General features: G+C 44.9%; 2 protein-coding genes across 7 annotated transcripts in view; one reads left to right on the forward strand and one right to left on the reverse strand.

Annotated features, from left to right (window-relative positions):
- The window catches only part of ska2 (spindle and kinetochore associated complex subunit 2), a 47,730-nt gene extending 29,815 nt beyond the window's left edge, over window positions 1–17,915 (forward strand). For 5 of the 6 annotated variants that reach the window (XM_070856956.1, XM_070856959.1, XM_070856957.1 and 2 more), the window contains 6 exons: window positions 2,264–2,353; window positions 7,932–8,108; window positions 10,037–10,120; window positions 11,663–11,702; window positions 15,159–15,288; window positions 16,607–17,915. In XM_070856956.1, coding sequence (XP_070713057.1) covers window positions 2,264–2,353; window positions 7,932–8,108; window positions 10,037–10,120; window positions 11,663–11,702; window positions 15,159–15,288; window positions 16,607–16,733 — 648 coding nt within the window. In that variant the 3' untranslated portion in view covers window positions 16,734–17,915. Of the gene's footprint in view, window positions 1–1,841; window positions 2,162–2,263; window positions 2,354–7,931; window positions 8,109–10,036; window positions 10,121–11,662; window positions 11,703–15,158; window positions 15,289–16,606 lie in introns of those variants that run through there. The other variant, XM_070856961.1, reaches the window with a different exon arrangement.
- Window positions 17,916–19,200: 1,285 nt separating this feature from the next.
- The window catches only part of tex14 (testis expressed 14, intercellular bridge forming factor), a 270,693-nt gene continuing 265,086 nt past the window's right edge, over window positions 19,201–24,807 (reverse strand). The window contains exons 28-31 of the mRNA XM_070856955.1: window positions 23,872–23,991; window positions 22,319–22,440; window positions 20,144–20,210; window positions 19,201–19,401 (exon numbers count right to left, since the gene is read on the reverse strand). Coding sequence (XP_070713056.1) covers window positions 19,383–19,401; window positions 20,144–20,210; window positions 22,319–22,440; window positions 23,872–23,991 — 328 coding nt within the window. The 3' untranslated portion in view covers window positions 19,201–19,382. The remainder of the gene's footprint in view (window positions 19,402–20,143; window positions 20,211–22,318; window positions 22,441–23,871; window positions 23,992–24,807) is intronic.

Consider the following 24,807-nt stretch of genomic DNA (forward strand, 5'->3'; position numbering starts at 1 on the left):
ATTAGTCACTGATGCCCTATTACCTTTGATAAGTTCTGTCCATTCCTGACCCACTTTGCTTATTTTTACCCAAATCATTACTCTGCTCTACAGCCTTGTCATTTTTCTTGCTGCTTTTGAATTTACCCTTTCCTGAATCGTCCTACCACCCCAACCCTCCTTCATTAGTTTAAAGCCCTATCTACTGCCCGAGTTATTCGATTTGCCAGCACACTGGTCCCAGCCTGGTTTAAGTGGAGCCCGTCCCAACGGAACAGCTCCCTCTTTCCCCAGTACTGATACCTGTGGGCCCCATGAATTGAAACCCTTGCCTCCCACAGCACTCTTTCAGTCACACATTCAACCTTCTAATCTGCTTGTCCCAATATCAATTGCACGTGGCTGAGGTAAAAATCCAGGGATTATTGCCCGTGAGATTCTGAATTTTAATTTCGACCCCAAGTTCTCAAACTCTCAGCAGAACCTCATTCCTAGTTCTACCTTTGTCATTGGTTCCTACTTGGACCACAACAACTGGATCCTCTGCTTCCCACTCCCAAGTTCTTCTCTAGCCACGAGGAGATATCCTTAACCCTGGCACCACGGCCATCACAACTCCTGGTCGTGGCTGCAGAGAACAGTATCTATACCCGACTATACTGTCCCTTTTCACTCCTCCACATGAATGGCCTCCTGTACCACGGTGCCGTAGTCTGTTTGCTCATCAAGAACCTCGTACCTGTTGGATAAGGGCAAAGGCCAAGGCTCCTCCAGCACTGCATCCGGAGTCCCCTTAACTGCCTGAGTTGCAGTCATACCCTCCTGTCCCTGACTACTAGCTAGACCTACTTAACCTAAGGGATGTGACTACCTATATAAATGCAAGTCTTTCTATTGTTAAGTATGCTTTCTTGCAGCAGGTGGTCTCTGCATAGTAAAGGAACAGGATCCCTTACTCTACAGTACTTACTGCAGCCCTGGCTGTAATCAGTGAACCCAGCACTGACCAGGGTTTGAATCCCTGGGGTTCGGGTATTCTATAAACTTGCTGAACTATTGAGAGAGGGATTTTCCAGAATTCTAGTACGGTCTTTGAATGTCAAGGCATTAATTGTTTGCAGGGAAAATGGAACGTACTCTTTGCTGCTTACTCGAGGGAGTGTACAATTCACAGCTCGAGTTAGAATTCCACACCTGGGAATGCGGCACCGAGTGGTTTTACGCCAAAGACCAGGTGCTCGAGCACAATGAGTCCTGTGACAACATTTTCCTCAGGGCTTTCAGCCTGTCTGTTGTGTAAGAGCTGGCGGATTAACCAAACGTCTGGTTCTGTGAATCCCCTCCAGGCCATCGGGCATCTGAGACTCCTGCATAGCAGAAATGTGCGGCTGGCAGGCACCGACACGTTTTCCCAGTGACTCCCAATAAACTGCACCTTAGCTCATAGTATCAGCAGCTTCTGTAACTCCAGAGTTATTCATTGCAGCTTTTACTGTGCTGCATTTTTATAGATCACTGCCCAAGCAATAGATTTTAGTTTTAACTTTTTTTTAATTTAAGATTTGATATTGTGTATGAGATGGCCTCTCTTGCTCTTTCTCCACACCCCCACCTTTTTCAGCTGACGTAGGAGGGGGAAATTTAATTCACCTTTAAGATCACTCATCACAGCTCCCCAGAGAGGGTAACTTTTATTTTAATGTGCTGGCTGATCCACTGCTTTGCACGGCCAGGGAGCCAGAGATAAGGTAGAGAGCCATTGACATTCTTCACCCCCCCCCCCCGCCCCAATTCATATTATTACAATTTCTTTTGGGCTAATTTGTAATTTTCTGACATTCTAGAATTTGACTGATCTGTCTGGGCCTCGACACTGGGATTGGTTTTGTAAAGTGGATCGATTAAAGAGATGGGTGACTGCTTGATTTGAACTGACGTCCAGTCGCTAACCTCGCGCGTGTGTGTGGCAAGCTTCAGGACCAGAACTCGACCTAATTTGGAAACTCTAGCTTTATGCCGTTTTATTCGGCCTTCCTCTAACTCTGTGGTTAGAGGTTTTGAGTCCCGGGGATCGACTGATGTTCTGCAGCATCACAGCTAAGTGTGAGCTCCTGCTGGTCCAGTGTCTGAACCCCTGGAGGACAGATACGGTGGCGACAATAAGCAGTGATGTGATCTCTTGGTATGACCGCTGAAGACCAAAAAAGCAGTCTATTTTATTTAACCGGCAGTTTTTTTTTTTAACTTGCACTTTTCAGTGATTTATTTTCCTTCCTCAATTTAGTTCCAGAAGGCAGAGTCTGACCTGGATTATATCGAGCACAAACTTGAGTATGAAATGGTGAAAAACCTTCCTGAGGACACACCAACACAGGTACAGTCTTATGAACACTGATCGTGGGGAAATCTGTGTCTGGCTAAGCTCTAGACCACGTTTATATCTGTAGGGCATTATCAGGCAATATGTGTCTTGTCGGTGAAATAATGAGAAGAGTCGGTCACTTGCTCTGCCCCAGCATGTAACCCATTAAAAGCTGGAATCCAGGAATTTGTGTCAGTTACTTTGTATACTTTTTTTATGACATGCAAGGTTTGCATGGTAGCCCTACAGTGTACCAAAAGTAGAAGATACTTTTCTCCACTAGTTTAAAATGCATGTTCCGACAAGAAGCTGTGACTAATTGTAAAATGTCTCGAAGCACCAGCTATAGCTGTGCAATTTGTAGTCGTACTGTACATTTAAAAAAAAATATTTAACTAGCATGTTTTTTTTGAGTGTCAGCAAATTCAAAGGGCAATTCATTTTTTTTATTTTGCTGCCTTTCAGCCATCTGAAATCCACTGAGAATTTAGTCAGGCAGGGAATGTCAATGGAGAGACTTTACTGTATGAGGAAGTCTTGCTGCATTCCTGATTAGGGTTTGCTGAAGCAGGAGCTACCTAGATTTACAAGGATGATACCAGAAATGTGAAGTTATACCCATCAGGAAAGGATGAACAGCGAAGGCTGAGGGGTGACCTAATAGAGGTCTTCAAAATTAGGAAAGGTTTTGATCGAGAGTGGATACAGAGAATGTTTCTTGTGGGGAAGAGCATCACTAGAGGTCACCAATACAAGATAGTCACTTAGAAATCCAATATTGAATTCAGAAGAAACATCTTTACCCAGAGAGTGGTGAGAATATGGAACTCGCTAGCACAGGGAGTGGTTGAGGCGAATAGTATAGATGCATTTAAGGGGAGGCGAGACAAATGTATGAGGGAGAAGATTCATTCGGCCCAACCAATCCATGCCGGCGGCACAAGAGCCTCCTCCTGTCTTTCCTTATCTAACTCTTATCAACATAACCCTCTATTCCCTTCTGTGTTTCTGTGCCATATATCTGATGTAATCCTACTGTAGAGCATGAGCCCTTTACAGTAACTTGTGCATCCATCGCCTGATGTGTTGCTCCCTATTTGCTGTATTATTAGGCTGTCTTGCAAGACATAGAAACATAGAAAATAGGTGCAGGAGTAGGCCATTTGGCCCTTCGAGCCTGCACTGCCATTTAATAAGATCGTGGCTGATCATTCCCTCAGTACTCCTTTCCTGCTTTCTCTCCATACCCCTTGATCCCCTTAGCTGTAAGGGCCATATCTAACTCCTCCTTGAATATATCCAATGAACTGGCATCAACAACTCTCTGCGGCAGGGAATTCCACAGGTTAACAACTCTGAGTGAAGAAGTTTCTCCTCATCTCGGTCCTAAATGGCCTACCCCTTATCCTAAGACTGTGTCCCCTGGTTCTGAACTTCCCCAACATCAGGAACATGCTTCCTGCATCTAACCTGTCCAGTCCCGTCAGAATTTTCTACGTTTCTATGAGATCCCCTCTCATCCTTTTAAACTCCAATGAATAAAGGCCCAGTTGATCCAGTCTCTCCTCATGACAGTCCAGCCATCCCTGAAATCAGTCTGGTGAACCTTCGCTGCACTCCATCAATAGCAAGAATGTCCTTCCTCAGATTAGGAGACCAAAACTGAACACAATATTCTAGGTGAGGCCTCACTAAGGCCCTGGACAACTGCAGTAAGACCTCCCTGCTCCTATACTCAAATCCCCTAGCTATGAAGGCCAACATACCATTTGCCTTATTCACCGCCTGTTATACCTGCATGCCAACCTTCAATGACTGATGAACCATGACACCCAGGTCTCGTTGCACCTCCCCTTTTCCTAATCTGGCGCCATTCAGATAATATTCTGCCTTCATGTTTTTGCCCCCAAAATGGATAACCTCACATTTATCCACATTATGCTGCATCTGCCATGCATTTGCCCACTCACCTAACCTGTCCAAGTCTCCCTGCAGCCTCTTAGCGTCCCCCTCACACCTCACACCGCCACCCAGTTTAGTGTCATCTGCAAACTTGGAGATATTATACTCAATTCCTTCATCCAAATCGTTAATGTATATTGTAAAGAGCTGGGGTCCCAGCACTGAGCCCTGCGGCACTCCACTAGTCATTGCCTGCCATTCTGAAAAGGACCCGTTTATCCTGACTCTCTGCTTCCTGTCTGCCAACCAGTTCTCTCTCCACGTCAGTACATTACCCCAATTACCATGTGCTTTAATTTTGCACACCAATCTCTTGTGTGGGACCCTGTCAAAAGCCTTTTGAAAGTCCAAATACACCACATCCACTGGATCTCCCTTGTCCACTCTATTAGTTACATCCTCAAAAAATTCCAGAAGATTGGTCAAGCATGATTTCCCTTTTATAAATACATGCTGACTTGGACCGATCCTGTCACTGCTTTCCAAATGCACTGCTATTTCATCCTTAATAATTGATTCCAACATTTTCCCCACCACTGATATCAGGCTAACCGGTCTATAATTACCCGTTTTCTCTCTCCTTCCCTTTTTAAAAAGTGGTGTTACATTAGCTACCCTCCAGTCCATAGGAACTGATCCAGAGTCGATAGACTGTTGGAAAATGATCACCAATGCATCCACTATTTCTAGGGCCACTTTCTTAAGTACTCTGGGATACAGACTATCAGGCCCCGGTGATTTATCAGCCTTCAATCCCATCAATTTCCCTAACACAATTTCCCGCCTAATAAGGATATCCCTCAGTTCCTCCTTCCCACTAGACCCACTGTTCCTAGTACATTTGGAAGGTTATTCGTGTCTTCCTTCGTGAAGACAGAACCGAAGTATTTGTTCTATTGGTCTGCCATTTCTTTGTTCTCCATTATAAATTCACCTGAATCCAACTGCAAGGGACCTACATTTGTCTTCACTAATCTTTTTATTTTCACATATTTATAGAAGCTTTTGCAGTCAGTTTTTATGTTCCCGGCAAGCTTCCTCTCGTACTCTCTTTTCCCCCTCTTAATTAAATCCTTAGTCCTCCTCTGTTGAATTCTAAATTTCTCCCAGTCCTCAGGTTTGTTGCTTTTTCTAGCCAATTTATCTGCCCTTCCTTGGTTTTAACACTATCCTTAATTTCCCTTGTTAGCCATGGTTGAGCCACCTTCCCCGTTTTATTTTTACTCCAGACAGGGATGTACAATTGCTGAAGCTCCTCCATGTGATCTTTAAATGTTTGCCATTGTTTATCCACCGTCAACCCTTTAAGTATCCTTTGCCAATCTATTCTAGCCAATTCACGTCTCATACCGTCGAAGTTACCTTTCCTTAAGTTCAAGACCCTAGTTTCCGAATTAACTGTGTTGCTCTCCATCTTAATAAAGAATTCTACCATATTATGGTCACACTTCCCCAAGGGGCCTTGCACAACAAGATTGCTAATTAGTCCCTTCTCATTACACATCACCCAGTCTAGGATGGCCAGCTCTCTAGTTGGTTCCTCAACATATTGGTCAAGAAAACCATCCCTAATACACTCCAGGAAATCCTCCTCCATCGCATTACTACCAATTTGGTTAGCCCAATCAATATATAGATTAAAGTCGCCCACAATAACTGCTGTATCTTTATTGCACACAACCCTTATTTCTTGTTTGATGATGTCCCCAATCTCACTACTACTGTTTGGTGGTCTGTACACAACTCCCCCTAGCGTTTGCTGCCCTTTAGTATTTCGCAGCTCCACCCATACCGATTCCACATCATCCAGGCTTAATGTCCTTCCTTACTATTGCATTAATTTCCTCTTTAACCAGCAACGCCACCCCGCCTCCTTTTCCTCTCTGCCTATCCTTCCTAAATGTTGAATACCCTGGATGTTGAGTTCCCAGCCTTGGTCACCCTGGAGCCATGTCTCCATGATGCCAATTACATCATATCCGTTAACTGCTGTCTGCGCAGTTAATTCGTCCACCTTATATCAAGTACTCCTCGCATTGAGGCACAGAGCCTTCAGGCTTGTCTTTTTAACACACTTTGTTTGCCCCTTTAGAATTTTGCTGTAATGTGGTCCTTTTTGTTTTTTGCCTTGGGTTTCTCTGCCCTCCACTTTTACTATTCTCCTTTCTATCTTTTGCTTCTGTCTCCCTGCATAGGTTCCCATCCCCCTGCCATGTTAGTTTAACTCCTCCCCAACAGCATTAGCAAACACTACCCCCAGGACATTGGTTCCGGTCCTGCCCAGGTGCAGGCCGTCCGGCTTGTTACTGGTCCCATTTCCCCCAGAACCGGTTCCATTGTCCCAGGAATTTGAATCCCTCCCTTTTGCACCACTCCAAGCCACGTATTCATCTGAGCTATCCTGCGATTCCTACTCTGACTAGCACATGGCACTGGTAGCAATTCTGAGATGACTACTTTTGAGGTCCTAGTTTTTAATTTAACTTCTTGCTCCCTAAATTCGTCTCGTAGGACCTCATCCCGTTTTTTAATCTATATCGTTGGTACCTATGTGCACCACGACAACTGGATGTTCACCCTCCCTTTTCAGAATGTTCTGCACCTGCTCCGAGACATCCTTTGACCCTTGCACCAGGAAGGCAACGTACCATCCTGGAGTCTCAGTTGCGGCCGCAGAACGCCTATCTATTCCCCTTGCAATCGAATCCCCTATCACTATAGCCCTCCCACTCTTTTTCCTGCCCTCCTATGCAGCAGAGCTACCCACGGTGCCATGAACTTGGCTGCTGCTGCCCTCCCCTGATGAGTCATCCCCCTTAACAGTACCCAAAACGGTGTATCTGTTTTGCAGGGGGATGACCGCAGGGGACCCCTGCACTACCTTCCTTGCACTGCTCTTCCTGTTGGTCACCCATTTACTATCTGGCTGTGTACCCTTTACCTGCGGTGAGACCAACTCGTTAAACGTGCTATTCACGTCATTCTCAGCATCGTGCATGCTCCAGAGTGAATCCACCCACAGTTCCAGTGCCGCAATGCGGTCCATCAGGAGCTGGAGGCGGATACACTTCCCGCATACGTCGTCAGGGACACCGGAAGCGTCCATGACTTCCCACATAGTACAGGAGAAGCATAACATGTGTCTGAGCTCTCCTGCCATGTCTTAACCCTTAGATTAACTTAAATTGGCAACAACAATGCTAAATGTTACTTACTGATATAGAAAAGAAAAATAAAAACGACTTACCAATCACTTACCCCCTTGGCTGTGATGTCACCTTTCGATTTCTTTCTACTTCTTTTTGCCTCCTTGCTGCAGCTACACCGGCTGGGCCTCCGACGTCCCCGGACTACCTGCTGCTCGCACTCCCGCCTCTCCTACGCGTTGGGCCATTTGTAGGCCTCCGACGTCCCCGGACTCCCTGCTGCACGCACTCCCGCCTCTCCTACACGTTGGGCCTTTTGTAGGCCTCCGACGTCCCTGGACTCCCTGCTGTACAGTGAATAATATACAAATACTCCTCTGATAGAAGTGGGTTAAATACAGGGGTGACTAATTTAAAAGCGCTTTGGCTTGCACTGTTTCAGTACATTACAGCTTTCACTATATTTCTCACCTGTGTTGTAGGAAAATCCAGTCAAGCTGCTGAAGCAACTGCGGGTAATAAAATCTCGTTATCGCGAGCTATCTGCGGAAGCGGATCAGATAGCCACGGAACAAAAGGAATCTGTGGATTTCATCCGTTCACAACTTGCCGCCACGTTGCAGTTGGTACTGAAGCTGCAGGAGCAGAGTGACCTAAAGGTACATCTTTGTTGTCTCTATTGCTCGAGGTTGTCTCGCAGGAAAATGAAAAATGGCTTTGCTCCTACAGGGCTATGTTATCTCAGAGAGAGGGGGGAGCCCATCATTTACAAAGATACAGTGGGTTATTTTGCCATGAATTAGTTGCCTGCACTTCATGTGGTGTTTCTGATCAGTTGGGTATCTGTTGTATGTGAAAACCCATCACTGTGCTCTAGAGTAATAAATCCGCACTGGGTAAAGTGTCTGCCCAACATGGAGTTCACTCTGTCTCCATGGGGCGCACCCACTATCCCAAGTCCAGAGAGCTTGGGGCATGTTGGCAAGAACCAAGGCTTGGGGAACCCCCAAGAGTGTGCTCGATGCAATCACTGAAGCTGAGAAGGAACTGGCTTGGGGCTGGCCTTGTTTCATTGCTTTTTGTTGTTGTTTAACTGGCTAAAACCTTACACAATACCAGCACAAAGCCTGTGGCAATGGTTTAATGTGTGTTTTTTTTAAACTGCTACCCTTGTATTGAGGGATGAGGTGGGGTGGGCTGTGGGGGTCAGTTGGCTAGTGAACTTTTTATATATAGAATTTTAAAAAAATAATTGCATCCACTGTCCTTCCCAACAACTCAGTGGGTCGATACACTGTCTTTTCTACAGGCCAAAAAGGCTCCAAGTTCAGTTGTTTGCTGAATTAGCTGCTATTCGTCAGGGTGGCAGTGGGTATCCTTAAGTGGACTGCGTTCCCTGGGCTAGGAAGCGGGAAATTGGGCTGTTTACCTCTAGGAAACTCTGAGGCGGCTCCCATCAATCTCCTTCCTTCTCTTTCCACATCAACGTTGCGAATTGCCCACCTTGTAGAATGCAGAAATGGGCCTGGCGTGCTGCTGTGGAGGAGCTATGGGGAGATTTAATTGAAGTGTATAAAATGGAGTGGAAACAAAGGACTTATTTTCCTTAGCAGAGGGGGTCAAAACCAGGGAGTATAGATTTAAAATAATTGGTAGAAGGATTAGAGGGACGTTGAGATTTTTTTTCACCCGGGGGCGGGGTCTGGAACTCACTGTTTGAAAGGGTGGTAGAGGTAGAAACCCTCATCGCTTTTAAAAAGTACTTGGACATGCAACAGGAGTGCCTTAACCTACAGGGCTGCGGATCAAGAGCTGGAAAGTGGGATTACGCTGGGTAGCTCTTTTTCAGCCGGCACAGACACGATGGGCCGAATGGCCTCCTGTGCTGTAAATTTCTGTGATTCTAGGAGACTTGTTCCACGATTCCTCATATGACCGGTCTCCATCCTACGCTCTGCAATGGGGGGTAGTACTTAAGCGACCACTTTAAACCATTTCATTGGAATTCAGAAACATTTCACTCACTGACTCCTGAACAGAGCTCTCTCAAACTCTGTCTGCAGCTTAGCAACTCCCGATTATTGTTGAGCGATTCTTGCGCTGCCTTAACAGTGGTTAGTACTATATTCTTGAATACCAGAAATGTTTGGTGTTGCTTCCTGCGACTTCGATATGAGCAACAAAAGAAAAACTAAGTGCTGGAGATCTGTAACCAAAAATGAACATGCTGGAAAGGCTCAGTCAATGTCAGAACCCAGAACGTATTTGGAGAGATCCCTCAATGGAGCTCAAATCATAGAGGTCTTGCCATAACCAGTTCTGAAGGGTCCACTCTTCAAGGTACTGACTAACCTGTGCATTTCCAGCATGTTTTGTTGTCTTTTTGATTTTGAAATGTGTTGGTTTACAAAAGCTAATCTGTGAGGGACGCCTGAGCTGTGAGTGGTTTTTTTTGTGGGTGCTGGCCCGTTTGTCTGGACTGGCTCCGTGCTGGAAGTCTGTGGGCGTACCATTCGCCTGTACTGAAGCCACGAACAATTAGCTTGTGTACGGAGGGATTTGATTTCTTTATTTTTTGTTCTCCCAGTCTTGTCCACTGACTGAGGATGAGCAGTGGGCTGTGCAGAAGATTCTGAAGGCTGAGGTTTTGGCTGGAGCAGGCCCCAGTGAGGTACGTTGTGTCTTCCTGCTGTGCCGTTCTTAATTGTTTCACTTCTCTCCTCAACTGTAATACAAAATTGCATAATGACGGGTTTGGTGTTCATGTGCGGGGTAAAATTAGCCTTTTTAAAGGAAGCCATTTAAATTGTACTGTTTATGCAGGTATTTTAATTGCTGTTCACTTGAGCGTGGCTTTTTTCCAGCTATCGCCTCATTCCAAGACACTGCAGCAGTTACACCCCAGGAAAATCTGGACCAACACCTGCTCCGTGGCAGTCTAAAATTCAAATGAACCAATCTGGGAATTCTTGATCTAATGTGCCACGAGGTTATGATGTGCTCACCATGATTCCGTTATTTTTGCGTTGGGTTGGGTGGACAGAGTAAGGTTTTGTTTTGCTAACACTGGCCGTGATTGGAGTCGGAACCCATTTGCTCTTCGAGAGGAAGTCACCTATTGATGCCTGTGTGCAGGGTATCCTGTTTCCAGATTCTGCCTCAACTTCCTTCCATTTTATGTTTGTGTGTTTCCTGCAGCTTGGTCTCTGCTCCCTCTGTAAGCAGGCAGTGACTTTTGCTCGCCGTCCCTCTCTCTTCTCCCTTTCCTCCCCCGCCCTAGGCAGGGAAATCTTATCGCTCCACTTGGTGCGGCTCAGATCGGGAACTGACTAGTTAACGTTGCACCTATAATCAGCCCAGTCTGAGGCATTGAGTGTCGGTGCTCTTAACGTTCAACGCCATTGACCAGTTCCTGTCATCTTGTGATTACTCTGAGTGAGGCTGTGTGCTCCTTCTATTGCTATTCCTCCACCTCAAAGGAGAGATGCTGAGAGATTGTTTCCCCTGGCTAGAGTGTCTCGAACTAGGGGTCAGTCTCCAGGTAAGGAGTAGGCCACTTAAGACCGAGATGAGCAGGAATTTCTTCACTCGGAAGGTGGTGAATCTTTGGAATTCTCTGCCCCAGAGGGCTGTGGATGCTGAGTCTCTGAATATATTCAAGGCTGAGATCAATAGATTTTTGGAGTCTAGGGGAAATCGAGGGATATGGAGATCGGGCGGGAAAGTGGAGTTGAGGTCAATGATCAGCCATGATCTCATTGAATGGCGGAGCAGGCTCGAGGGGCCGTAGGGCTTACTCCTGCTCCTGTTATATTCTTATGAGACGGGGAGAATCAGTGTGTAACTTTTTTCTCCAGATTATTGACTTGCGTCTCATTGGCTGGTAGCACAGCAAAACTTAACTGAAAACAGGGAGCTGAAGATGGGGCAATGGGGCAAGCAGTGGAAAACAGTTCCCCATGTTCCACTGGACTAAGTATCGGTGTTAAAATGCAACACAATCACTTACTTTTAAAAAGAAAAATGAAAGGCTGAGTGGGTACAAAAGTTGCTTGATGACACTAGCTCAACCAACTTGTGGAAAGTTTGACAGCCTACTGCTTCCTGTGGCTTGTCTTCCATTTATTTTTTTTAAGCCCTGTTGACTTCAGTGGGCATGTTTTGATTACTTTCTGTCTATTAAGTATAATGGATCTTTTTCTTTCTTTGATAGGAACTTTGTGCAGAGCCTCCAATACCACAGCAGGTGGAAGGTAGGTGTGCAGACAGAAGTAATCTTTTTCTTGAACACTACTTTCCTCACTGTTCTAAATCTGTTTCTTTGCATGTCGATCACAGCTAAGCCTGATGGGATTTTCACCCAACAGGGGTCAGTGAATGGCGTTTGGGGAGCCAGACTGCTGAAGTTGTTTTCTCCCTCTCTTTCCGCCCCCTCCCCTGTCCCCAATCTTGCGACACTAAAGAAAGACTTGGATTTGTATAGTGCCTTTCATGACCACCGGATGTCTCGAGCGCTTTACAGCCAATGAAATAATTTTGGAGTGTGGTCATGTGGGAAACACGGCAGCCAATTTGCACACAGCAAGCTCCCACAAACAGCAATGTGCTAATGACCAGATAATCTGTTTTTTTTGTTATGTTGATTGAGGGATAAATACTGGCCAGGACGCCGGGGATAACTCCACTGCTCTTCTTCGAAATAGTGGCCATGGGATCTTTTACGTCCACTTACGAGAGTTTAACGTTTCATCCGAAAGACGGCACCTCCGACAGTGCAACACGCCCTCAGCACTGGATTTTTGTACTCAAGTCCCTGGAGTGGGACTTGAACCCACAACCTTCTGACTCAGAGGCGAGTGTGCTACCCACTGAGCCACAGCTGACACTAGGTAATTGTAGGACCCCTACTGACATCTACGAATTCAGCACAGACCAGACCAGAGATCAAACCTGGTCTGTGTGGCTCAGTTGTTCAGTTCCAAGACCAGGGGAGCCAAACCCGGTTTTCCCCCCTCCAGCTATGCAGTTATTAAATACTACACAGAATGGTATGTGACTAGGCTGAGCGCCAAGCTCTGGAAAGAGTGTTGGCCAAGAGTATCGGATATTCTTGGCAGCTCCCAGCACAGAAAATATGTTGGCGCAAAAAGCATGAATAAAAAAATTAAGGTGGTGAAATAGTCTCCAGAATTTTGCTGGTCATCTTTCTATTTTTACTTCAATTGCCTCAACATTGGAATTCAGGGAATAAGTTGGCACTCGAGATTCCTTAATAAATTGCCAAAATTCACCTGCGTTGCTCAGGAGATGTGAAAAAGTAAATAAAATAAAGTTGTTAATTCAGCATCTAAACTTGGCATCAGCTGAAATGTTTTTGTGGATATTGTAAAAGAAAACTTGCATTTATATGGTGCCTATCATACTTAAAGCGCTTCACAAACATTGAATTGCAGTGACTGTTATGTAGCCAAATTCAGTGGCTATTTTTCATATAGCAAGTTCCCACACACAGCAATTGAATGACTAGCTCATCTATTGGGTGAGGGAGGACATCAGAAGAACTCCCTGCTCTTTAAATAGTGCCATGGGATCTTTTAATGTGTACCTGAACCACAGGAACAGGCAGATGGGGGGGCCCCCCTAGTTTAGCATCTTCAACAATGCAGCACTGCCTCGGTGTGCTCAAAATAAGCCTTCTGGCTCCGTGTCAGAGTGCTCCCAACTGACCCAGGCTTGTGCTTCTTGCTGAAACTACTGGCGTGTGATACTTGGCCCTTGCTCCACAAAGAAAAACTCTCTTGGAATACAATGTGGGGAAGTGTGAGTTATCCACTTTGGGAGGAAAAACAAAAAAGCAGAATATTTTTTGAATGGCGAAAGACTGAGAAATGTTTGCATTCAGAGGGACCTGGGTGTCCTTGTACTTTAAACCACGGAAAGTTAACATGCAGGTACAACAAGCAATCAGGAAAGCAAATGGTATGTTGGCTGTTGTTACAAAGGGATTAGAGTACATGACTAAGACTTACTCCACTTACTGCAATTATACAGAGCATTGATGAGGCCACACCTGGAGTGCTGTGTACAGTTCTGGTCTCCTTACCTAAGGAAAGACATACTTGCCATAGAGGGAGTGCAACAAAGGTTCACTAGACTGGTTCCTGGAATGGGGGGGGATTGAGTAGACTAGGCCTATATTCCCTAGAGTTTGGAAGAATGAGAGCTGATCTAATTGAAACATATAAAATTCTTAAAGGGCTTGACAGGGTTAATGCTGAGATGTTTTCCCCTGGCTGGGGAATCTAGAACATGGGGTCACAGTCTGCAAATAAGGGGTCGGCCATTTAGGACTGAGATGAGGAGAAATGTCTTCACTCAGAGGGTGAGTGACTGCTGAGTCTCTGAATATATTCAAGGCTGAGACAGATCGATTTTTAGAGGCTAGGGGAATCGAGGGTTATGAAGATCGGGTGGGAAAGTGAAGTTGAGGTCGATGATCTTATTGAATAGCGGAGCAGGCTCGAGTGGCTCCCCAAACGCTGTTCACTGACCCCTGTTGGATGAAAATCCTATCAGGCTCAGCTGTGATCGACATGCAAAGAAACCGATCAGAAACAAGTTTATAACTGTGAGGAAAGTAGTGCTCAAGAATATTTGGAATTCTCTACCTCAGAGAGCTTTTGATGCTCAGTCGTTGAGTATATTCAAGACCGAGGTCGATAAATTTATGAGAATTGAGGGATATGCGGACAGTGCAGGAAGGTGGAGTTGAGGTAGAAGATCAGCCATTACCTTGTTGAATGATGGAGCGGGCTCGAAGGGCGAAATGGCCTACTCGAGCTCCTACTTATGTTCTTGTGTGTCGTTTCCTGGATTATGGTCAGATGACTTGAAATGAGATTCTCTTCCCCAGACATGTGCCTGGCATGGCTGAGATCAGAATCTTCATGGGTGCAGACTTGTTTCCCAGCGGTCAGTGACCGTGTTAGATTTTGTTTTAAACGGGGAGTGGCATTGAGCTCCTTTATGTTGCGGTTATAACCCGGTTGCTCTGTGTGACTGCTACGTTGCCTTGATCTCGCTTGCTATGTGGCTGCCCTTTTAATGTGTTTTACTTTTTATAATGGACCCGTCACTGTAAATTTGAAGTGGAGTTAAATGCTGATTTATGACATTCTGACCCGGTATTCAACTCCCGCTGCAAGGTATTAGTGAGAGCTTTGTAATTACGATACGTGTGTTTCTCCCTGTCCTGTAAACTATTCTCCATTCTTGGTGTGAGAATGTCACCTAGTTCACTGGCCAATATTGTATAACTGCCAGATGTGAGTTATTGGGCTGAATCTGAATTTCCTTTCCTCCCTGCGTGCAAATGCCTGCCCTCAGGTTTCCTCTGACGCGACATTAACTCTCTGTATTGGACCGCTCTAGTGTGGTGTGTTGAGAGTTTCAACAGAAGATGACCGTGTCTACTACTGATGATAGTGGGTTTAAAAGGGGTGTCAATCAGCGGGGCAAAATAACAGAGCATGGAATATGCACTAAATGTTTGTATGGCACATCGCTAACAATTTCTGGCCTTTAGTTTTATACCTTGTGATTTAATCTCTAACAAAACACTGGTTATATCCTCTGGTAGTTCATAAATGTCGGATCCGCTGCTGTTTTTAGTTAGCTGTGAATGATACTGCTCAATTTTTATGTTTTAGTGGAGTTTGAACCGATCACCGAGAAGATGTTCATGTCGGTACCGAGAAATGTGAGGCAAAGCGTGAAACTTGCTGACTTGAACGCGTTATATCAGCAGCTCTTTGACCACTTCGTAAAGGACAAAAATAGGTGAGGGCGTGACTTGGCTGAATTTTGTCGTCTCTCGGCCAGCACTGCTGGTGATTCTGGGAACAGAGTGCTCTGGGAGCGCAGCAGAAGATGGACAGCTGGCCATGGCCACAGGGAGGTCCCTCGCCCCTAGTTTGAATCCCGGAGCTGATCAGGCAGCAGAAATGGAGATCTGGAGGGTTGTTATTAGTACATCCAAGAAGAATTAAATTTCTTACTGATTCTGAACCAGGACGTGTGTGAGATTATCCTTTTGGGATGCTTTAGTTGCTTTCTTAGTCAGAATGTTTAAAAATGTTAAATATTGCCCCAATCAAACTTAAGTTTGCAGTAATGAAGTAATTCCTGATGCTTTTAGTTAACTCGGGCATGGTGTACATCACCAATTTGATTAGTGGCCTTTTATAAAAACTTTATGCTGAAACTGAGGTCCTTGGGGCAGAAATCACTGTTTTATATAAAGCAAAAACAAAAATCTAAACTTCACTGCTCTAATTCAGTCACTTAATATGATTTGTTGTCTGCTCCCGCTATCTATCCTTCAGCCAGGGCAGGATCTCAAACAGCGTATTCGGCACAAGTGCTATTGCATAGCTCCCTATCAGGCTTGGCTGGCAACCAGGCTTCTGCTGCCCTGCCTCTTTCCCTGTGCATTGTTCCACCTACGAGAAAGCATCCTGTCACAGCACTAGAGTAGCACTTGTTAATTTTGGATGGGGTGGGGAGTGGGGTTGGGTTGCAGTTTAATATCCGCGGCAGTCCAATCAGTTTGTATTCAGTTTCCACTGTATATTAGTCTTGCACATTTTCCATCCCTCCCGACCTGGCAGAGTGGAATGAGGAATGGAATTTTCCATTGGATTCAGACACTGATGCCTTTTGTCACTGTTGGTAGACTTGGGATTGATTGATTGATCTACTCAAGCAGCCGGCATAGTTAAAAATTGTAAAATCCAGAACCAGAAAAGAGCCACTACCAACTTGCACTGTCACAGACTTTCCTTACTTTGATGTGCTTGGGAGGAAATACCCCTAATCTGTCCAGATGTCAAAAATCTGACCAAAAGCATTTGAGTGATCGCTCAAGGATACCATTCCAACTTGCGACTTCCATACGTGACATTCCTGTGGTTAGATCAGGAATATTTTATAGGACTTTTAACTTCTACCTGTCTGAATCCCAATAATCAGGTATGCGTGTAGCTTTTCTATTTTTTAGATATTACATGACTAAGCTTTTTAAAGGGAAAGCGATGAATAAAGGTTTTATAATGGACTACGTCCCTGTGCTGAACTACATTTCCGTGTTCCCTCCCAGTGCTGCGCTGAGTGTGCTGCAGATGAGCAAACTGAACATGAAAGCAAACGAAGCCAAGTTAAAAACGCTGAAAGCTCTTGAAGTCCTTCAACTGGACAGAAAAGGACACGTGCGACTCTCCCTGTAACACTCAAACGCTGAGCGGACTCTCCCACACGGACCTTGTGGTGTAAATTCAACAGGGCAGTGACTCCCTTTCTGTAACTCTATCCGGTTCGCAGGTCTCCAGCCTTCAGACGCAGGTTCGACGATCTCTAGGCCCGTGAATTAAAAGTGGGGAGGAAGGAATCCAGACATTGCAGCTGTTTAGGTGCTTCATCGCGGTCTAGGATGCTGTTTCAGTTGAGCGACCTCTCGGCTGTGCATCAGGAGCTGGTCTCCCAAGTGTGCTAGGCTCAATTGTTAATGCAGAGACACAGTACTAGTACAGGTGACTGGTTACCAAGAAACCGTCTTCATCTAGCAGCACAATCATGGGCCCATATTTACTTAGCTTTTCAATGCCATGTGTCTGGGTTGTTTACAATATGGAGTGCAGCCAGTGGAACCTGTGCAGTTGCACTCCATAGTGTTAAATCACCTAGAAAAATGTAAAATGAGTTGCAATACAAATTGGTGAGATGTAGGTTTGCATCCCCCTCCACCCAAAAACTCTGTTGAATCGTGGGCACGGGGAGTTGCTGCGTGCAGTGCTTCCTCATGTTCCCTTTCCAGCGGCTGTGGTTCACCTTGCAAAAACCGGCTTCACGCAGCATTTGGAGAGGCGTGTGGGAAAGTTGCCTGCCTGCCCCCTTGACCACGAGCATCGCAAATAATTCATAAAATTAAAAAAAAACATTAGTAGATGCAAGGATTGTAATGACAGACTTTTTGGTTTGGTCATTTTGGTGGGTGGAGAGAATATAAAATGTGTTGGATTTGTCCCTAGAGCTCAAAGAATCCCATGCACAATGCAGTCTGTGCTTCCACTGTTACCTGGCTGGTCCACACGGAGCTGGAGAAAGTGAAGTTGGGTAATTGTGAGACCTAAGCTGAAGTTTATTAAATTGTATATTTGCATCTGCTGAAACCAACAGTGGAAATAAGCACAGGATTTGCATCACTATGTACTTTTTTTTCTTTCATACTGAACAAATTCTTTGCACTGTATTAAATTGATGTTGCTGGTTTTTATAATGTAATTGCACGGACATATGAACGAGGTAACTGAATTGTTTAAGCATTTTATACATGAAGGAAGGATATTTTGTGGTTCGATAGACAGATCTTGTCAATTTTTGATGTTGAATAAAGTGGAATGAGATTGTAATGGGTTTCCTGCCTTGTTTATGTGGCCTTGGTTAAGGATGACTGCACTGGGGAATGGAACATTCTCCACTTTGAATTTGGCTGCATCGTTTATCCAGTCCCAAATTGTTAGTTACAGATCGGTAATGAAAAAGCCCTGCCTATGCTTTCCTAGACATCGCATGTCGACCCAGTTTTAGACCGTGTTTATTTTTGGCCTGTGTAGGAGCGGGAGCGATGGGATGTGGGTTTGCAGCCACGGTTCATGTTGTGGAAATTACTCCCCATCTTGTACCTGGCAAATGTGGGTGGGAGGGTGCCGTGTAGAATTACGGTATTTCCTTAATCAAGACAACTAGATGTCCCAGGTTCCAGTAAAATCCATTTTGTAAAATTCAAGTTTCACTTTATGTTCTATGTTTTTCTTGTGAATCATGATTTATTTGTCAATTGTCGATTATACTGTTTGTCTTTGTTCTCTCTCCACTGCTCTGTTCTCCTTCATCAATGGCTTCTTGAGCGGTTTCTAGGAACAGGAGGAGGCCATTCAGCTCCTCCAGCCTGTTCCGCCATTCAATGAGATCATGGCTGATCTGTGACCTAACTCCATCTACCCACCTTTGGCCCATATTCCTTAATACCTTTTGGTTAACAAAAAATGATCAATCTCAGATTTAAAATTAACAACTGATCGAGCATCAATTGCTGTTTGCGGAAGAGTGTTCCAAATGTCTATCACCCTTTGTGTGTAGAAGTGTTTCCTAATTTCACTCCTAAAAGGCTGGCTCTGATTTTTAGACTATGTCCCCTAGTCCGAGTCCAATTAAAAAGGAGACAAACCGGCTAGAAGTAGAGACAGGCCAGTGAGGAGGAAGAACGAACACAGGAGCAGGATTCAGCCCCTCGCGTCTGTTCTGCCATTCGTTTAGATCACGGCTGATCTGTATCTCAACTCAATTTACCCGCCTCTCAAAAATCTATTGATCTCAGTCTTGAAAATTTCAATTGACCCAGAATCTGTAGCTTTGGGTTCCAGCTTTCCACCTTTGTGAGGGAAAAGTGCTTCCCGATTTCTCTCATTTTACAACGATGTCCCTTTGCTCTGGATTCCCCACCAGGGGAAGGTTTGTCTGTATCTATCCTATCGAATATCATTTTAAAGATCTCGATGAGCTCAGTCTTCACTCGCAAATTGATGGATAAGTCACAATACTGATTATATTCAACATCGATGATGGGTGCAAGTTTGTGTATTTGTACCAATATAATGTGCTGATTTCTGATTGACAAACCTTCGATACCAAGCATTGGCACATTTAAACACAATATAGTATGAGATTTATTATGCTTGGTAATAATTGCAATTTGAAGAAGCTTTTTGTAAAGGGATTATGGGGTACAGTACCCAGGGATTATGAGGCATGCTGTGTGCTCTATTTTCTTGTGGAGCAGAAATTCCTCCTTGTAGAATTTAGCATCGAGTGCTGGTTTATTCCAAGATGATCACCCTGCCAAAAAAAACCATACATGAAATATGGAATTGAATTAGCTCCTGGCGATCCAATGGTACTTGCCTTCTTTTAATTCATCCCCTGTGGACACTGCCGCATCGTCAATGTACAGATGTAATGTGCTCTCACGATAACTCCATTGTGTTTCCCATGCCCCACCCACTCATTTGCTCGTTGGGTTATCATTTAGTTTCCAGTCCACTGTACTGGTTTCTAATAATTGGGTATAATTGTGAATCAAAACACTTTGCTGTAGATGTTTTCTTTAATAAAATGGAAAATGTTACTAAAAAAAAGTGTGGGTTATTTTTGATTGGTACATTGTGTTGCTGAATGGTATGATTACAACAATTATATTGGTGCTTTACATTGTGGTAACTTTCCCTGTTATGTGGGACTTGGGAACAGGGAGTCAAAGTCTGCGGTGGCGTGCCTGGGCTGTGTTTGTTTGGTGAATAACTATTGTGTGCGCAGACCTTTGAATCTGAAGAGTGAGGGCTGCTGCGCTATGGGTGTAGAAACCGATCTTTCTGCAATGACAGGTTTACAATAACTGAGTTGGAGAGATTCAACTGTGTGACAAACTTGCATTTCAACATGTGCAGACATCTTCACCCACCAATGAAAGCCAAAAAGATAAAGAATGGAGATAGAGACATTGCTGGGGAAATTCCACTACATGCCACTCCATGAAACCACTTGTTGCTTCCTGACTTGTCATTTTGGCAGAAAGCCATACCTGTGAGGCTGGGTCCAGTTCACTCTCGGGATCTGGTTTTGACTGGAGCTCTCCTCGTTCACGCTACCTGCAGATTATGGGAAAAAACAACTTGTATTTACATAACGTTTTTAACTTGGTGAAACGCCCCAAGGTGCTTCACAGGAGTATTATGAGACATAAATTTGACACCGATAGAAATTAGCGCAGGTGATGAAACGCTTGGTCAAAGAAAGAGGTTTTAAGGAGCGTCTTGAAGGAGAAGAGGTGTTCAGGGAGGGAGTTCGAGCTTGGGCCAAGGCAACAGAAGGCACGGCCACCGATAGTTGAGCAATTTTATAATCGGGGATGCTCAGGAGGGCAGAATTAGAGGAGCGCAGATATCTAGGAGCGGGGGGAAGGGGGTGTATGGGGCTGGAGGAGATTAGAGATAGGGAGGGGCGAGGCCATGGAGGGATTTGAAAACAAGGATGAGAATTTTGAAACCGAGGCGTTGCTTAACCGGGAGCCAATGTAGGTCAGCGAGCACAGGGGTGGTGGGTGAGCGGGACTTGGTGCGAGATAGGACACGAGCAGCTGTTGGTAAAGTTGCACAGTTCTAACTGAACATGGCTGCTGGTGAGGGGGATCTGAACTCCCACCTCCCCCCCCCACACACAGTCTCCCCTAAGGTACGCTCCCTCAATCGGGAAGTCCCGTGCAGGCAGCTCGCCAGCCATTGCCACTGAAAGATACTGAGCATATGCCACCGTGCAGCAAACTTAAAAGAACCACGCACTGAGAAGGAAATTAGAGAGACCGCTGCTTCCAAATCCTCCCCCAAATATTTATTGTGCACCGAACCAGGACAGTTTAAAAACAAAAAAACATTCATCTCAATTCCACTGGATGTACTGAGGAAGACTACAAGGTGTAATATTTTTCTTTGGTGGGGGATTGGAGGAGGTTTATTAACTGCATGGGATGGTCTTGAAGTGAGTAATGAAGAGGTTTGTGGCCCACCTGAATGGGAGTTAAAGCCATTAACATGGGCACTCCACACCTAGGATTGTTGTTCACATTCCAAAATGCTAGTTTTCAAATATTCCTATTTGGAACACCTCAGTTAACCATCACTAGCATAGAACAATATTTATTTGCAGTTTATGGGTCACGAGTGTTGTGCAACGTTTTCCCTGAAGAGGTTTCTGCAGGTTAAACCATTTCTACTTGAGAAGAGCTGGGATTTGGTCATCTTCTGCATTCATCCTGCTGAATTGTGTTTTGCTACAAATACGGGTTAGCTACCAGCAATTAATTTTTAAAATTCCCATAACTATCCTGCCATGAAATTGATTTGTATTCGTGTTATGATTAGTAAGTAGACATGCAGGTACAGCAGATGGTGAAGAAAGCAAATGGCATGTTGGCCTTCATAGCGAGAGGATCTGAGTATAGGAGCAGGGAGGTCTTACTGCAGTTGTACAGGGCCTTGGTGAGGCCACAGCTTGAATATTGTGTACAGTTTTGGTCTCCTAATCTGAGGAAGGACATTCTTGCTATTGAGGAAGTGCAGCGAAGGTTCACCAGACTGATTCCTGGGATGGCAGGACTGACATGAAGAAAGACTGGATCGACTAGGCTTATATTCACTGGAATTTAGAAGAATGAGAGGGGATCTCGTAGAAGCATATAAAATTCTGACGGGATTGGACAGGTTAGATGCAGGAAGAGTGTTCCCGATGTTGTGGAAGGCCAGAACCAGGGGTTACAGTCTTAGGATAAGGGGTAAGCCATTTAGGACCGAGATGAGAAACTTTTTCACCCAGAGAATTGTGAACCTGTGGAATTCTCTACCACAGAAAGTTGTTGAGTCCAGTTCGTTAGATATATTCAAAAGGGAGTTGGATGTGGCCCTTACGGCTAAAGGGATCAGGGGGTATGGCGAGAAAGCAGGAGTGGGGTACTGAAGTTGCATAATCAGCCATGATGATATTGAATGGTGGTGCAGGCTCGAAGGGCTGAATGGCCTACTCCTGCACCTATTTTCTATGTTTCTATGACATTGTCATTGCGGCGCCTCGGTTTACAAATCCAGCAACGTCTTCAGTCGACAGCACCACCTTTTTAATTTAAAAAAAAATCTAGTGTCTCCAGTTGCTTAATGTTTAGAAAATAATTGGGAGTCTCCCAACTCCTCTTCTGCTCATTTCTTACTTGCGGGAGCAATTGAAGCACTGGTTCCTGGTCTGCTTTCCGAGGCTCCCTTTGCTGCTCCCTGTGCAGTCGCGATATTGGTTTGTTTTCCACTGGCAGAGCATTCTTCTTCCTGTGACACTCTGTCAACACAAACAGTAGTAACACACGACCTTACTATAAACATCCAATGTGCTGGGTACCATTTACAGATGTAACTAAAATAAATCTAAATACTGACTAAGCTCCGGATTAATTATGTAAAGCAGTACAGTAAAAACTAGAAACTGGGTTAACAATTAGTGCCACTAAGTAATGTGTGCCAATTCTTATTACACGCCTATCGCTCACTGCCTCTCTATTCCCCTACTGCTTAATCTTCAAATCTCGACATTCTACCTCTGCAATATTTTCCAGCTTTATTTTGTATCTTGCACCCTCTGCTCTTTTGATTCTAGCCTATTGTCCACCCATCTCCCCACCATCAGTAATTGAGCCTTCAGTCATTAAGCCCCCGAACTCAAGGGCTCTCAAACTAGACATGTGTTACAATTCTACTACACTAGCCTTTAGGGACCTTACAGACTTGATAGTAAACTTGTTCATTCAAATTAAACTACTGCTGCAGTTCCGGGAGCTCTATTGGTTGGGCATCACCAAAGGAAAGATGTAATTGCCTTGGAGGAAGTGCAACAAAGGTTCACTGGACTGATTTCTGGGATGAGGGGATTGTTCTATGAGGAGAGATTGAATAGTCTCTGCCTATATTCCTTGGCGTTTAAAAGAATGAGGTGATCTCATTGAAACATCTAAAATTCTTAAAAGGCTTGACCGGGTAGATTCTGGGAGGATGTTTACCTTGGCTGGGGAGTCTCGAACTAGGGGGTCACAGGATAAAGGGCTGATCATTTAGGACTGGGATGAGGAGAAATTTCTTCACTCAAAGGATTGTGAATCTTTGGAATTCTCTACTCCAGAGAGCTGTGAATGTTCAGTCGTTGAGTATATTCAAGGCTGAGATAGAGATTTTTGGATACAAAGGGAATCGAGGGATATGGAGATGGGGCATAAAAGTGGAGTTGGTGTAGAAGATCAGCCATGATCTTATAGCCAGAATGGTGAAAAATACGTCCACTGAATTCATGTTTTAGCTTTCTAATGCACTGGAACATAGGAATGTACAGCACTAGAAAAGGTATGTGGAGTTGAGGTAGAAGATCAGCCATGATCTTATTAAATGGTGGAGCAGGCTCAAATGGCATACTCCTGCTCCTATTTATGTTCTTGTACAACCAACCTGGGCCCGAATTTCAGTCTCAGGAACAATCAGGACTCTAGCTGGTCGGGGTGTATCCTGTTTTACACCCTGCCCGATCTTTTCCATTGATGGCGTCTGTTTTATGTTACCGCCCAAGATTAATTTCTACCCCATTGTAACCTCACTGGCTACATTGTTGCTGTTTGTGCAGAACAATAATGAAGGGACCCCCCCCCCCACACACACAGCCTGAAAATGGGTGTAATTAACAATTCACATGTTCTGTTACGGACACATCTGTAGCAGCTGCTCTAACCTCAAAGCCTCTCCTCTGACTGCATCGTTCCCCTTGGTCCACACCTTGGATATTTCTCCCTTCAGATGACCTTGAGATTCCATCATCTCCTCTAGAACACTGTCCAGCGTGGAATGAGCTCTAAGGAAAAGCGCAACTTTCATTCAAGATTGTTTGTTGCTTTTGAATGTTATGACTCTCAGCACTTGGGGCCAGTGCTACATGATTGGGAAAATTCCATCAACATTTTCTTTTTAAAAAAAAAATGAATGTATTGTGTAATTGGGAGGTGTGAGCAAAGCTCCGATTCAGCCACACCGATGGTTTGCAAATCTCTGTCAACTATAAAAGGCTTTAAGTGGAATAGATTCGGAAAACTTCCATCTCCTGCTGCGATCTGGCACTATTTGACAACTTGTCCGAGATACAAGGCTGGGGGCGGTGAGGGGTGCAAAGTTCACACTTGTGTAACATAGGGCACCCTCCTGAGATTGGGGTTATGGCAGATTGCTGGGGCAGAACAGATGAATTGGCAGTGGGGGGAGTGCTTGGTGCCGACACTGGGTGCAAGACACTTCCATGCCTCACCTTCAGCACTCCGTCACCAAAGAAAAATACAACTGTGAACAATGTCATTCTGAGAAAAAGACCCAGCCTCACAACTGGAGAGACTTGTTTTGAAAGTAAATTAACTGCGAAAAAGAGTCACATTTTACAGAGAAAAGCGAATCCTAGAAGGGAATAAAATAGGCCTTTGGTAAAATAACTGGGTCTGTGAGGTGGGGGAGATAACCGGGTCCAGAGGGTGGGTAAAAATAACCTGGTCTGGAGGGTGGGTGAAGATAACTGAATCTGGGGGGTGGGGGGAAATAACCTGGTGTGGAGGGTGGGTGAAGATAACCGGGTGTGGGGGGTGGGTGAAGATAACCGGGTGTGGGGGAGATGGGTGAAGATAAC

The sequence above is a fragment of the Pristiophorus japonicus genome, chromosome 16 (assembly GCF_044704955.1).
Source record: "Pristiophorus japonicus isolate sPriJap1 chromosome 16, sPriJap1.hap1, whole genome shotgun sequence".
Lineage (NCBI taxonomy): Eukaryota > Metazoa > Chordata > Chondrichthyes > Pristiophoridae > Pristiophorus > Pristiophorus japonicus.